This window comes from Hyla sarda, chromosome 1 (assembly GCF_029499605.1).
Source record: "Hyla sarda isolate aHylSar1 chromosome 1, aHylSar1.hap1, whole genome shotgun sequence".
In the NCBI taxonomy this organism is placed as follows: domain Eukaryota; kingdom Metazoa; phylum Chordata; class Amphibia; order Anura; family Hylidae; genus Hyla; species Hyla sarda.
Window position 1 is genome coordinate 350,891,201 of NC_079189.1, and position 16,305 is coordinate 350,907,505.

General features: G+C 39.9%; 1 protein-coding gene across 7 annotated transcripts in view; it reads left to right on the plus strand.

Annotated features, from left to right (window-relative positions):
- Window positions 1-16,305, plus strand: part of MPDZ (multiple PDZ domain crumbs cell polarity complex component) — a 151,274-nt gene that overhangs the window by 80,514 nt on the left and 54,455 nt on the right. For 3 of the 7 annotated variants that reach the window (XM_056521362.1, XM_056521352.1, XM_056521371.1), the window contains 7 exons: window positions 4,208-4,312; window positions 7,789-7,881; window positions 7,972-8,149; window positions 9,129-9,239; window positions 9,746-9,829; window positions 11,181-11,276; window positions 15,634-15,705. In XM_056521362.1, coding sequence (XP_056377337.1) covers window positions 4,208-4,312; window positions 7,789-7,881; window positions 7,972-8,149; window positions 9,129-9,239; window positions 9,746-9,829; window positions 11,181-11,276; window positions 15,634-15,705 — 739 coding nt within the window. The remainder of the gene's footprint in view (window positions 1-4,207; window positions 4,313-7,788; window positions 7,882-7,971; window positions 8,150-9,128; window positions 9,240-9,745; window positions 9,830-11,180; window positions 11,277-15,633; window positions 15,706-16,305) is intronic. The other 4 variants (XM_056521398.1, XM_056521408.1, XM_056521381.1 and 1 more) reach the window with 3 other exon arrangements.

Sequence of the window (16,305 nt, forward strand, 5' to 3'; positions counted from 1 at the left end):
TAGGGACCCCACGATCTTGGCTGCTGCACCCCTGACATCCAGTGCATGGAGCTAACTTGCAGGGCAGAGGCTTGTGATGTCACAGCCACGCCCCACTGGTGACATCACAGCCACACCCCTTCAATGCAAGTCTATGGGAGGGGATGTGACATACGCCACGCCCCCTCCCATAGACTTGCATTTAGTGGGCGTGGCCTCCGGCGCTGCCCCCGACGCTCTAAACAAACGGCGGTTGCCGCAGGGAGATCGCGGGGTCCCCAGCTGTGGGATCCCCGCAAACAGACATCTTATCCCCTATCCTTTGGATAGGGGATAAGATGTCTAGGGGCGGAGTACCCCTTTAAAAGGGATCTTTTCATGTTGTAAAGTAAATGCATGGTGTTTCCTGCAGTTTGCAAACAAAATCATGGCATGGAATAATCACTTCGGGAGCTATTTACTATGGTGTATACACCAGTTGTTTTTTTGCAGAAAAAAAAGTTGCAAATTTTTGTACAAGCACCATTTTGTACAAAATTTTCTAACTCTTTCACATTTTTCCCGCTTTTGCTACTTTCTTTATACTGGATGGGGCTCAGGAGTGGGCATGGTCTTTTGTGAGTCTGTACATTTAGTGTAATTTGCCCCAGATATTGGCATGAATTGTAGCTGATTCTACAGCAACACATAGTAATGAATTGTCGGAATGAGAAAAGTTCTTAATAAGAAAAATGCAATTTAACATAAACATGTTTTGCCATAAAACTATTTATATTAAAATAAGTGGAGTAAATGACGGCTCATTGCTTTTTTTTCTGGATTCAGTCAGAGTTTATTATTATTAAGCAAAAAATTAGAAGAAAAAAGTATCTCTCCCCTCCTCCTATAGACAACACATTTTGTATTGAAAGCAAAATCTTGATCATGCATTCATGAGTTGTTTATCTGACTCCTACTCATTGGATGTCAGTCAAAAAACCCAGGTGCCAGGCAGTGGATCAAATTCATTTTAGCTGTGATATCGTCATGTTTATTGGCTAATTCCCAAAGCACTTGTGTTGGTAGCCACCAGCTGTGATGCCTGATTAAGGTGCTGGTGGGCTTCATGGTATTTTTATCTCCCTTGATTCAATTTAGTACATAATATGAAATCAAATAAAAATTATGGATATTCTTCTGTCAGAGCAATGCTCTTCAAGTCTTTATTAGGGGGAGCGGATTATTGACAATTTGTAACTCGTTCCTTGCCATGTAAATCACATAAAACAAGCTTTTTACTGAGAAATATAATCGTTCATTAAGAATGCGGTCGGCAAAATGTATACAACAGTGTAATCCAGAAATTATAACCCATTATGCAGACCTACACGTGTTTTCTAGGACATTGAACATTTGCATCTGTGGCTGAGCCTCGTACTGCAGATAACATTGTAAGCTTTTCAATGTCGGATTGAAAGCTTTCTATAATCTAATTTCAACTAGTCGGATGTTGGCTCTGTGTCGGCTTCAGGTGATTTGGTCTCTGTATTTTAACAAACCAGTAAAGAATAAAACTCTAAGGACTCTAAAGCAGAGGCGTTGCTAGGCCTCCAAAAGTTTAGGGGCATGGGTCATGGACGTGGCATAAGGCGGAGCCACACAAAAAGGAGGTGCCAATGGGGTGGGCTACTCAATGTTGCATGACCATACAAAATTTTGCTCCACGCATAAGGGTCATAGCGAGGGGTTAGTCTTATTAGCTGTCAGCTAATGCTACTTCAAGCCAGGGAACACAAGCGCCAACTAGGAGCATTACAGCACGGGAGTATTGGGTGAGGCCGCTCTATGTTCTAAGCTGAGGTGGGGCTCAGGTGACAGCAGCAGCAGGGGGTTACAATTTTTAACAGGTTCCCTAAAGTGCTAAACATGTTTTAACCATGTGAAACTAAAACTCCCAGTATGATATAAGCAGTGGTATTCTGGGAGTAGTTCCTTCACTAAACATAACTGCTGAAAGGGACAGCAGAGCTGATGGGACACAACCAGGTAGAATACAGCATGATACAATAGTCTCACAGGGGGTGTCTTCTCTGAGTCAGTCACAGGGGGAGTCTTCTCTGTTCAGAAGAGTTCATTTTTCCTTTTCTTCTCTATCCGGCCAAGACCATCATAATGACTTCTCCCGACCATGGCTCGTCTCTTCAGAACCTGCCAGACAAACATTTTTGGCTTCTTTCTCCAGCACAATGCTCACCTCTATACAAGCCCTCCATTTGTATTGCCCCATAGTTATAGTGCCCATCTATATAGTTGTAGCCGCCCCCTCTGTGCCCTCATATATAGTTATAGACCTCTGTGTGCCCCAATATATAGCTGTAGGCCCCTTTGTGCCCCTGTATATAGTTATAGGTCCCTATGTGACCCCATTTATAGTTATAGACTCTGTGTAATGTATGTACACAGTGACCTCACCAGCAGAATAGTGAGTACAGCTCTGGAGTATAATACTGAATATATCTCAGGATCAGTACAGGATAAGTAATGTAATGTGTACAGTAGTCCTCCTGTATTACCTACATACACACACTTTGTATAAATACACATGCACTTTATATATTCATCCAGAGTACTAACACACACACACACACAAATATGCACACATACATATATCCACACACACACATGCTTACACATATATACATGTAGGGACACTTAATTTTTTTCAAAAAATCCTCCAGTGACCATCTTCTGTGCAGGGCTTTCCCCGGCGCACAGTCACACACAGGCAACACTGTGCTCCCGCCCCTCCTCCTCGTCAGCAGCTGAGAGGAGGGACTGGGGAGAGAGAAGACAGGAAGTGCAGGGGGAGCCCCTGTGAATGTACTGAAGAAAAAGAACGGTCCTGCGCATGTCAGCTCACAGCTGACATTCGGGGCACCTGTCTTTACGTTCGGGGTTCGGGAACGGTCAGGAAATGTCCAGAGTAGGAACAAATTCCCATAGCAAACCTATCCTGCTCTGGACAGTTCCTGAGACAGACAGAGGTGTCAGCAGAGAGCACTGTAGTCAGACAGAAAAGAAATTCAAAAAGGAAAATAACTTCCTGTGGAGCATACAGCAGCTGATAAGTACTGAAAGTATTAAGATTTTTAAATACAAGTAATTTACAAATCTGTTTAACTTTCTGGCACCAGTTGATAAAAAAAATGTTTTTCACCGGAGTACTCCTTTAAAACTGTTATACAGGCTGTGCATGCACTACTTTACATTGGAGCAGAGTTTCTTCAGTGTTGTCACATGAAAAGATATCAAATAAGAACAGAAATTTGAGGGGTGGACTCACTTATATTGAGATACTGTATACTGTATAACAATTATACATATACTGTTGTCTTTTATAAAAAGCTTTTGCAAATGACAATGCCCATTTAGGTATTTTTATGTTGTACGCCCAATATCTAAATGTCAGCTGTGAACCTAAAGACTTACAACATTTGGCTATGAGACCATTAATAAGGCACTTTCCTGTTCCTGCTAAATCTATTAATATATATATATCTATAAATATACACTGAAACAAGAAACTATCTGGTGCTGCAGTTTTAGTTTTTGTATTCCGACTGCTAATAAAAAAATGTTATTAATTGTATAGGCTTTCTCTATACTGTGTCTTCTTTGGGGCATTTCTTCCAGACATTTTAATATAAATCCTTTTCTTTTAGGGGCCCAAATCATAAGATATATTAAATCTTTAGGTTGATCAGAAATAATGTTGTCAACATATTATCTTTATTATATTGTGGGGAAAAAAGTAATCTCTGTAAACTCTGTGGTTAAATAAGTATAACCATCCAAGGCATATTGTATTTTACATTTTTCAACTAAATTGAGATTTTTTTTTTGTCTGCTTTTTTTTTTTTTTGTGTGTGTTTCAGCATTTAAGCATGCTTCATGTATGTTCCATCATTTTTAGTTCCGTCAAGAGTGCAATAGATATTATTATTTACCATCAAAAAATGCAGCAAAATGTGCAACAAAAAGGACTTGTGTGAAGACAGCCTTTGTCTACATTATTGTATTTATCAATACTTTCCCCATGTACTCATAGGTTAACCTACAGATATCTAATTCTTTCTAGCTCTAACTGCTAGTGAATGTTTGAGTTATTTTCGTCATAGTACTACCCTACATATCCTATTTCTAGTAACCTTAAAGCGTTAATATTCATTGCTAACCATTTCTCTTATAGCATTACATATGTTCCAAGGGAGAATTTGGAAGATCATCGGGCGAGTATGGGGCAGCTAAGTGAAGGAACTGTTCCACTAGATCTCTTTACTACACAGAACAATAGGTGAGCACTACATCCAACATACAAATTAGATAGATATTCAGATTTACATCTATTTAAAGAGTACCTGTCTTCAAACCATATTTTCTAAACTAACTCAGATTTTATTCTCTAACTACTCTTAACACACCTCCTGCCCTTAAATTTTTTTTATAAGCTTTAAAAAGCTCTGTATCATAACTTTCCCCTTGCTCACATTGTATGAGCTCCCGGCAGGAGAAAGTGGGCGTTCCTCAGCAGGCGGGACGTTACTGAAGCCTGTGAGAGCTGTGCCTCATTTCCTGAGTTTGGCACACATTTCCTGAGTTTGGTCTCCTGTCAGGCCAGAAGGAGACCGAACTGTTTGACTTGCGGCAGGGAACAGAACAGAGCCACCTAGTGGCAATTTTTTCATTTATATTAAAAACATATAAAGGTTGAGAATTTTAACAGCAAGTAAATAGCAAAGTGTCTTATAGTTATATAAACAATATATGTGTGTGTGTGTGTGTGTGTATATATATATATATATATATATATATATATATATTTATTGGGTTTATAGTTTGGTAACAGGTACTTTTTAACAATTTTATTCAGTTGAGTGCATTGGAAGTTGCCCTTTTCTTCCAGACTATAGTTTCAGAAATGATTTCTTTGGTGTCTATTTATGTAATATTTTTTGAACTTTTGTAATAAACATAACAGTTTTGATCTAATAAGATTTTAACTATTTCTGAAAGATATGCTCCTTATCGATGTGATCTCGCATTTGGGAAGTCACTTGTGTGCCTTTTTATGTGCCTCACTAAGTTTACTAAAAGCAGAATATTTATCATATGATCTGATCTGAAGAAAACATCTATAAAATGATGTTGCTTGGCAAATTGGTACAGTTGTTAGTGTTCATTCTGTATAGGCGCTGTGGGTTTGAATCTGGTCATGGTGGCATAGATTGTGTGTTCTCCCCCTGTTTGCATAAGCTTCCTAAAAATACCCCAGTTTCCTGTCATACTTTAAAAATATGTTTAGACTCTCGGTATCCTCTGGAAATGGACCTAGAGGGACATAGAAGTTATTTGTAGATCGTTTTGGACGGTCTAAATTTGGTGCAATTGCACCAAATTTGACATACTTGTCCAAGGCACATGACAAATTTTGAGCAAAGTTCTAAATCTCCACACTGTTCTATTTGTACACCTGAGCTGCACCTTACAGGAAAAGTGGACACAGGGATTTTGTTGCTTTGAGGCCATGATTCCATTGAGGTTTTTTGTCCACCAGCAAAAACATGCGCTATCCTGTATAAACAGCTGTCTATAGATGACTGTATATACAGGATACAGTAGGCAGACGTCAACAATTGTAGGCTCCCTGTTTAGGAACACCCAGGGGAGAGCGCCAAAAATTTACAAAACTTTTTTTTATTTTCTTATTTCAGATACGTGAATGCGGAGGACTACATCTGATTCGGTGGAGTGCGACGATGAACAGTGTTTTTTCTAAATGTCAATAGAAGGGTTAACGAGGGCTGTGGGGAGTGTTTTTTTTTTATAAAATATGTTTTTCAATGTGTGGTGTTTTTTATAATAGAATTTTCAGGCTTAGGAGTGGAAGCCGTCTTGTAGATAGAATCCATTACTAAGCCTGGCTTAGTGTTAGCCACAACAGGCCTGGAGTGTCAAAAATGGCGCTCCTGGGCCTTGGCGGTAACAGGCTGGCGTTATTTAGGCTGGGGAGGGCCAGTAACAATGGTCCTTGCCCACCTTGAAGACGCATACGGTTCCCCCTATTTTCAGTATCAGCCAGATACCAACTAAGCAGCAACAGCCTGATATTATCAGGGTGGGCGAGGACCATTATTACTGGCCCTCTCAAGGCTAAATAACGCCAGCCTGTTACCGCCTAGGCCCAGAAGCGCGATTTTTCATGCTCTGGGCCTGTCGGTACCGGCTCTGTGGCAGTGGGTACCTTGGTAATAATTGGAGGATAGCGCTAGCTGATTTTGGGGCCTAACGCTAAGCCCTGGCTTAGTAATGGATTCCGTCTATAAGACAGCTTCCACTACTAAACCTGAAAATTCAATTATAAAAAACCTGACACATTGAGAAAAAAAATTATTTAAAAAAACACTCCCCCACAGCCCTCGTTAACCATTTTATTGAAATGAAAAAACCGCTGGTCATCATCGCAGTCCACCGAATCTGACGTAGTCCTCCGCATTGACGTATCTGAAATGAGAAAAAAGAAAAACAAGAAATATGGGATAGTACACTCTTTGCGCTCTCCCTCGGGGAAAGCGCACATAATGCAGAGTGTTCCTAAACAGGGAGCCTTCAATTGTTGCTAAACTACAACTCCCATCATGGGAAGCTGTAGTTAAGCAACAGCTGGAGTCTCCCTGTTTGGGAACACACTGCCAGAAAGGCTCTGTTCCCATTTTGCGAAACACATAATGAGAACAGAGCAGAACTGACCAAAGCAGCATATGTTTGCTATGGGGATTTTATCCTACTCGGGACAGTTCTTAAAATGGACAGAGATGTCAGCAGAGAGCACTGTGATCGTGATGTCAGCAGAGAGCTCTGTGTTCCAAAAAGATAAGTATTTCTTCTCTAGTATTCAGCAGCTAATAAGTACTGGAAGGATTAAGATTTTTTAATAGAAGTAATTTACAACTTCCTGACACCAGTTGATTAAAAAAAAAAAAAAAAAAAAAAGTTGTCCACCAGAGTACCCCTTTAAAGAGTACCTCTCATGATCTTGTTACATTTTATATTCCTCCCTGTTCACTACCCCCATCATGATAAACCACCTCCTGCCTATATTTTTATTATTTTTTAGTTTTCTACCTTGATATTTCACTGTATTTTCTGCTCAGTCCGATTCACAGACTGGGAAGAGGCGTTACCCAGCAGGCGCAACATAATCTGAAGCCATACAGGGGAGAACTTCCTCCCTCGCTCTGCTACACACAGCCCAGAGCAATTCAGTGTGTGAGATGAGCTATGATTGGCTAAGGCTGCGCACCCCCCCCCCCCCCCCAGCACTCCAGACTACGTTTCCTGATTTTGGACTTCTGCCAAGCCAGCAGGAGTCCAAAGTCTGTGCAAAAGATGGTGGAAAATGTGGAATGGACAAGTAGGGAGACACCTAGTGGCAGATTTTTTAAACACAAAAAAAAACATAGACAACTTCATTTTTTTTTTTAAACAAAGTACATTAGAAAATTTTTTCTTTTTTTTTTTTTTTATTAACCATAGGGAGTGCAATAGCAAAAATTTGTTTTAATGAGTGCCCATTTAAAAAGACTGTACACAGTGAAAGGTGCCACAGCAATGCACTTCTGCTCCTTTATTTTTGTTTGGGGAGGGGGGTTCTAAGAACCTTAACCTCTTGCTGGTCTAAACTTTCGAAATGTCAAAAGTTTTCTAAAAATTGGAGGAATACTTTTATATGTTCAGTGAGATAAAAAAAAAAATTGTGTTTTCATTATTTAGTGATGCTCCAGAGTTGCCAGAGCGTGAAGAAGGGGAAGGGGAGGAAAGTGAACTGGAACATGCTGCATTCAGCAACTGGAATAATCCAAGAAGGTATGCATACATACTACAGAAACTCCATGTATGCTGTATATGCTTGTAATATTCATGAGCTAAATTCTGTACTTTATCTATATCCCCCAGGGTAGAGCTTTGGCGAGAGCCTGGGAAATCACTGGGGATCAGCATTGTTGGTGGCAGAGGCATGGGGAGCCGGTTAAGCAATGGCGAAGTCATGAGAGGAATCTTCATCAAACATATTTTAGAGGACAGTCCTGCAGGGAAGAATGGAACACTGAAAACCGGAGATAGGATTGTGGAGGTACAATTGGGCAACAACTGGGCACCTAACTTTTATGTGAAAACATGAATACAGCTATTTTAGTCTATTGTGTTGAATCTTTGATGAATAGAGCCTTGAGGATTGTTCTGGCTGCGTTTGACAACTAATGAATTGTTCCTTGTGTTTAAGTATGCCATATAAGTTCTAGGCGACTCACAGGTTTTCATTTCATTTTAATACATCGATTTATTTTCTCATATCGATTCTCTAATTTTGTAGTCTTGCCTCTTTCTCTAAATAGGGAAGAATGTGTACGCTACAAAATACAGAAAGAAATTAGAATATGCTTGTAATATAGCTGGTGACGTGATTTCTTGTTTAATTTTGTCTCAGGGCTCCGAGGTTATACAGAATTATGCACACAGTCTATCAATGTGTAAAAATTCTCTATGCTTTTAATGGTCTCTGGTGACCCCTTTTAAAGGCATCTTCAGATATTATCTGAGATTATTTTATTTCCAAAATAGATAAGTACCAGAAATTGTCCCAGTGAAACTTGGAAACATAAACTGAGACTAAGGCTTTTGGACTGAGGGAGTGAGACTTGGCACGGCCGTGTGGATTTTCCCTCAACTAGATTACTATCCTCAATCTTAAATTGTCTCTTTCTGTTTGCTATAATGAGTCGACTGTCAGCTGTAAGCTTCAGATTAACTTCTGAGAACCCAGTCTTCGATGGTGATCCTAGCCGTAAAGGCATTTAGAAAATCACTTCCAACATAAAGCTGTTGTCCCAAGGCTTTTTGCACAATAAAGCCTATTACTGACATCTATTTATAACACTTCTCTAACACATACATCTATCGGTGTGGTGGCCATAGGAGGAGACTTTTTCCTTTTTTTTTTTCTCCCTACATTTAGCTTTTGTAGCACAGGAGACCTCCTAAAGTACTGAATATATCTAAATTCTATAAATCGTCTTTGAGAGCTTTGTGCAACTAAATGAACTGAATTTCAGGTGGATGGCATTGATCTCAGAGACGCCAGTCATGAGCAGGCAGTGGAGGCCATAAGAAAGGCTGGAAATCCTGTTGTCTTTCTGGTGCAGAGTATCATCACCAGACCCAGGGTGAGTACCGGAAAAGCTTGCTTACAAGTAGGTAGATGTAGTATTGTCAATGAGTTACCATTACGTAATCTATCAGTCAGTTAGCATCTCTTGTACCATGTTTCCTATTCATGATAGCGTTCTAAACTTAAAATCATGGGGCTTATATGACAGTACTGCAAATACTGCAAGTCCCAGTATTTAGCTCTGTTGGAAGTTGTGATCAGACATGTTTAAGCTCTTACACATTTCCATATTGGCTTCAATTGTACTTCTAGGTCTGTGCGCACTTTCATGGATGTCTGTAAATAATCAGTGCACCTAATAATATTATAGTAAACAGTTACATAGAATTAAATAGAATTTGGAGTACAGTATATCATGGCTTCCTAAGTAATACAGGCAAACACTATTTTTATACCTTTGTTAGACCTCTATATTTCTTTGCTTATCTTGCTCCTCACCCCCTAGTAATGGTTTCTGGTTCTAATGAATTCACAGAATGTTTCCTTAATTTTCTTCTCTAGCCTGAATCTTTGTATTGCTCTTCGTCTGCCTCTGCTTTCAGGGGGCAGCCACATACTAACCCCTTCTCTCACAGCACATCAAAGGTAAATATTCTGTTTGAATTGCCTGCTTGTTATTCACTTTGCTTGCTTAGTCTAATACTGCTTGTCAAGGGTACACATAGAAAGGGTCATTTATAAAACAACGTGATTTTCAATTTTATCAAAAATTCTTAGAGCAGTGTTTCCAATCAGTGTGTGCCTTGTTGCAAATCTTTAACTCCCAGCATGCCCAGACAGTCACAGGCCATAGAGATAGAAAATAGAATGTGTCTGCAGATAAGAACCATTAGATCATCTGGTAAGATAACACTGATCTAGATATAGGGCCATGCCTAAGAGGGGTTGTAAAGTTGTGCAACATATTTCATTGCTCAATATGGCATTCCATGTACACTACCCTTATATGTTTATAAATTTCCCACCAGTAATGGAGCTCTTGAAGCACTGGTTCGTATTGACGAGAATGCAAAATTCAGTCAATGATGTGGATTTACAAAAAGGATATATAAGGCCCCTCTATTCAATTCCTATATCGATCTTGACTAAGGCTGGGTCCACACTACGTTTTGTCCCATACGGGAGCGCATACGGCAGGAGGGAGCTAAAGCCTCGCGCTCCCGTATGTGACCGTATGCGCTCCCGTATGCCATTCACTTCAATGAGCCGACCGGAGTGAAACGTTCGGTCCGGTCGGCTCATTTTTGCGCCGTATGCGCTTTTACAACCGGACCTAAAACCGTGGTTGACCACGGTTTTAGGTCCGGTTGTAAAAGCGCATACGGCGCAAAAATGAGCCGACCGGACCGAACGTTTCACTCCGGTCGGCTCATTGAAGTGAATGACATACGGGAGCGCATACGGTCACATACGGGAGCGCGAGGTTTTAGCTCCCTCCTGCCGTATGCGCTCCCGTATGGGACAAAACGTAGTGTGGACCCAGCCTTATCAGGTTTTTCAGAATGGAAAAGCATTGAGCAAAGCATGGAAATGTGATAAAATAACAAAAGATGCAGTACTGGTAAATACCCCCCAGTCTACCCAGCTGGTCTTTGTTTGCCATGCTGTTGTGACTTGCCCATATAACTGTGCAGACACACTAGATATTTCAGCAGCAACTGGGACCCAGCCCAAAGTAAATTTTGTAGGCCTAAGAGTGAGTCTGTATAGTGTTAATGCCTCCTCTGATATGAGCCCACCTCTCTGTGTTGAATGGATGACACAGTTTATCTAAGTGTGCAATAAGATCCTTATATTTACATGTACACTAAATATAAACTGCAGCTCAAAATGTTCTTTAGTGAGACGGCCCCGTTAATACATTAAGCTGTAGCTATTGTTTTTTTTTTTTTGCTTTGATATAATAATAGAAATAATGTTGTGTTTTATTTTTTAGAAGCAAAGCTTGCCTTTACAGAGCACCTTTGGTACTAAACCTCTCTTCAGATGCACTAACCCATTTGCAGACCCCTCTCAGTTCACCACTAACAAGGTTGGATGTTTTTAACTTGTCTGTCTTTTTCTCTATTTTGATTGGCGCAAAAAAATTCCAGAATTACACTTCTTGTCTAGATAGTCTAACAGCAGGATAGACGTCTATGTGAACTAATAAAGAGCACTACAGACAGGTAGTGCAGGTGATACTGACGACAATGATACTTACCTGATCCTGTTTCGTGCTCCGGTTGTCCCACTATTGTCTTTAGTATCTTCCGTTCCGGGTCAAACTTGGAGCATAGGCGGAGCTTCGTGATGTCAATGCTGCGGTTTGCTAACAGTGGGTCCAAGCAGAGAAGCAGGAGCTGTGACATCACGAAGCACCACCCATGCTCCAAGTCAGCCCCAAATCGGAAGATACAGAAGAAGATAGTGGGAGAACTGGAGCACGAAACGGGATCAGGTAAGTATTGTTGTCATCAGTGTCACCTGCACCACCTGTCTGTACCGACAGGTTAGTGCAGGTGTCACTGATGACAGATTTCCTTTAATAAGTTACAGTCCATCATAAAAATGTTATTAAATTTTTTTAAAGCTTTTTCTGAAAAGTAATAAAAGAAAAGTTTAACAGCTGTTTTTCATTCCTCAAATTAACAGTGATGAGTGTTATTTCCCTCTCCTTACTATTAAGCTCTTTCTCTTTATGTGTATATGTCTTATGTGTTTGATCAACAATGCCATTATTAGTGTATAGCTACACTCGCCTTTTACAGTCTGTCTTGGATACTAAGAACAAATAATGATAGCACCTCAAAAAGCATCCTCTAAATAAAGGAATAGTATAGATCTGGAATCTGTCATTTGTAAAATTTGTTTCCTTAAAGGGGTATTCCAGGCCAAAACTTTTTCATATATATCAACTGGCTCCAGAAAGTTAAACAGATTTGTAAATTACTTCTATTAAAAAATCTTAATCCTTCCAATAGTTATTAGCTTCTGAAGTTGAGTTGTTGTTTTCTGTCTAACTGCTCTCTGATGACTCACGTCCCGGGAGCTGTGCAGTTCCTATGGGGATATTCTCCCATCATGCACAGCTCCCGGGACGTGACATCATCATTGAGCAGTTAGACAGAAAACTTCAGAAGCTAATAACTATTGGAAGGATTAAGATTTTTTAATAGAAGTAATTTACAAATCTGTTTAACTTTCCGGAGCCAGTTGATATATAAAAAAAGGTTTTGCCTGGAATACCCCTTTAATGGAAAATCAAGCAACTTTCTAAATAGCAATTAGCAATGCAGGGTACTCCAGCTCCACAAAAAATCAGGTTAAGAATTACATATTTATTAAGGTTTCATCTTAAAATCCCAAACCTAATGCCAACGCGTTTCAAACCCTAAAGGTTCTTAGTCATGCACCTATCACTATTTTTGTTTTCCATGTTGGGATTTTAAGATGAAATCTTAATAAATATGTAATTTTTAACCTGATTTTTTTGTGTAGCCTGCATTGCTAATTGCTGCTTCAACTGAGGATATGGCTCAGCATCTCCTCCTGCGCTGCTATGAGGCTCATCCCATTCGGGAAGATATACAGTCATCGCCGTAAATGTTTGCACCCCTAAAGTTTTTCAAGAAGATGAAGTATTTCTCACAGAAAAGGATTGCAGTAGCACATGTTTCGCTATACACATGTTTATTCCCTTTGTGTGTATTGGAACTAAACCAAAAAAGGGAGGAAAAAAAAGCTAATAGGACATAATGTCACACCAAACTCCAAAAATGGTCTGGACAAAATTATTGGCACCCTTTCAAAATTGTGGAAAAATAAGAATTTTTCAAGCATGTGATGCTCCTTTAAACTCACCGGGGGCAAGTAACAGGTGTGGGCAATATAAAAATCACACCTGAAAGCAGATAAAAAGGAGAGAAGTTCACTTAGTCTTTGCATTGTGTGTCTATGTGTGCCACACTAAGCATGGACAACAGAAAGAGGAGAACTGTCTGAGGACTTGAGAGCCAAAATTGTGGAAAAATATCAATAATCTCAAGGTTACAAGTCCATCTCCAGAGATCTAGATTTGCGTTTGTCCACAGTGCGCAACATTATCAAGAAGTTTGCAACCCATGCAGCTAATTTCCCTGGTCATGGATGGAAGAGAAAAATGTATGAAAGGTGTCAACACAGAATAGTCCGGATGGTGGGTGAGCAGCCCCAAACAAGTTCCAAAGATATTCAAGCTGTCCTGCAGGCACAGGGAGCATCAGTGTCAGCGCAAACTATCCGTCAACATTTAAATGAAATGAAACGCTATGCCAGGAGACCCAGGAGGACACCAATGCTGACACAGAGACATAAAAAAGCAAGACTACATTTTGCCAAAATTGACTTGAGTAAGCCAAAATCCTTCTGGGAAATGTCGTGTGGACAAATGAGACCAAGATAGAGCTTTTTGGTAAAGCACATCATTCTACTGTTTACCGAAAACAGAAAAAGGCCTACAAAGAAAAGAACACAGTGCCTTCAGTGAAATATGGTGGAGGTTCAATGATGGTTTGGAGTTGTTTTGCTGCCTCTGGCACTGGGTGCCTTGAATGTGTGCAAGGCATCATGAAATCTGAGGATTACCAACGGATTTTGGGTCACACTGTACAGCCCAGTGTCAGAAAGCTGTGTTTGCGTCAGAGATCTTGGGTCTTCCAGCAGGACAATGACCCCAAACATACGTCAAAAAGCACCCAGAAATGGATGGCAACAAAGCCCTGGAGAGTTCTGAACTGGCCAGCAATGAGTCCAGATCTAAATCCCATTGAACACCTGTGGAGAGATCTTAAAATTGCTGTTGGGAAAAGGCGCCCTTCCAATAAGAGAGACCTGGAGCAGTTTGCAAAGGAAGAGTGGTCCAACATTCCGGCTGAGAGGTGTATGAAGCTTATTGATGGTTATAGGAAGTGACTAATTTCAGTTATTTTTTCCAAAGGGTGTGCAACCAAATATTTAGTTAAGGATACCAATCATTTTGTTCAGCCCATTTTTGGAGTTTGGTGACATTAAGTCCAATTAGCTTTTTTTCCTCCCTTTTTTGGTTTAGTTCCGATACACACAAAAGGAATAAACATGTGTATAGCAAAACATGTGCTACTGCAATTCTTTTCTGGGAGAAATACTTCATTTTCTTGAAAAATGTCAGGGGTGCAAACATTTATGGCCATGACTGTACCTGGTGAGCTGGAGTTCTTTCTAATTTTTCTAACTTGCTAAATAGCCATCATTAGAAATGTCCTACCATTTAGCTGCATCTCAGATAAAGATAAGATAATCCATGAGTCATGGACAAGAGATGACTCATGGACAAGGCTGCATGAGCAGAAACACCAATCACCTCCAATCACCACAAGGGAGGGACACGCCCCTTTCCACTGAGAGGATTCTTTTAACACTGTGAGCTAATGAAAAAATATCTTTTTTTAATAATAAATATAGGTGATAGAGGCAAATATTTGTACGTGGTCAGAATTAGGAGTAACATATTATAATTTTTTTTTCATGGGATCTGACAGGTGCGTTTGTAAAAAAAAGCTAGCTCATCAATATTCCCCAGTCCGGCGCGCCCCCTTCCTGGATATGTAAACAAACGACGAAGGGGGTGGGCCGGGCTTAGAAATATTGATAAGGCAGGAGCGCTGAGTGAGTCGGGTCCCTACCTCGGGTTAACCAATAAATGTGAGTAACCCTTCTTTTTTAAGCTCTTCACCTGCACTATACTGGATTTAATGCGGGTGAACTAGCTGCTAGTTTCTCTTTAATGTATATGACAGACTTCACTAAAAATAAATCGGTATATAAACTAATACTGGGTTTTCCAGTTCCTTAAAAGGACACACAATAATCTATGTACACCTACCTCAGCTATCCAGTACCAGTGGCTGACTGGGTCACCTGTACAGTAGATCCATCTGGCCATATCAGTGCTGTTACTTATGATCAACTTGTCACCAATGGCAAGTAATGGACTATGACAGCCATGTGATATTTCTCCCATCTAGACAACATATTGTCATGCAGTAACATATATAGAGGTCTGCCTGGTGACCCAGTCAGCTGCTGTGTAGAAGTGTTATAGTGAGTATATTTTAAACGTTTATGCGTTTTGAATTATGCACCTTTGTCTTTAGGAATCCTAATATCCCCTTAATATTTAGTAGAATCTTGAGAACCAGTAAAGTCTAAGTAATAGGTCAATGTGCCATTCCAGGATTCTGACCATCAGCTTGTTTCCTAATTTGTTCTTATTGGATGAACCTTTTATTGGTGGTATAATGTATACGCTTTTGTATCCTCCCCTTGTTATCTGTACATTTTCCAAATCTGCACTTTTTATTATTTAAGATTCTGTTCTCTTGTTACTGTAGGGCACAATGAATCCGGTTAGAATTGCTTTCCGTTGTTCCCCAACTAACCCCTTTGCTCCCACGCCATTTAAGGTTTGTCTGAATGATGACATTAACTGGCTATACTTTTCCAGTGTTATTGTGCACTTGTTTGTGTTCCATATATAATGTGATGCTGTGTATCATTAAATTGTAAAACATTTATTGATGGTAGGGTAGGCGCTCACATGCGGGATTGTTTTACTGACAGATTACAACCCAAATTCGCTGCAAAAGTCTAATTGTGTATCTTGTGGATTTTGCGGCAGATTTCCCCACAAGTTTCACTTCTGCACCGACAAACGTAAAATTCACAGTGAATATCCAAAGCTGAAATTTAGATGTTTCTGGGCAGAAAATTCTGCATGTGGATGAGATTTGTTCAGTCTCTACAAGAAATCTGCAGCATTTCTGCTATGTGCATTTACCCTTAATCAAAAGTTTAGTAAAACATTCCCTGTTTTCTTATTTGTGAATCATTGTCATTAAGTGGTTGAGGTTTTGTATATTTGTTTGGATTTTTGCATGATCACTTTAAAACCATAACTTTTGTGTTTGAACTAAAGTGCATGTATGTTTTTATTTTGAGGAAAGTTTTGCTTTGGAGGAGGCCATTGTGATGGAACAGATATGCTATGTGCAAGGTGGTTTAGT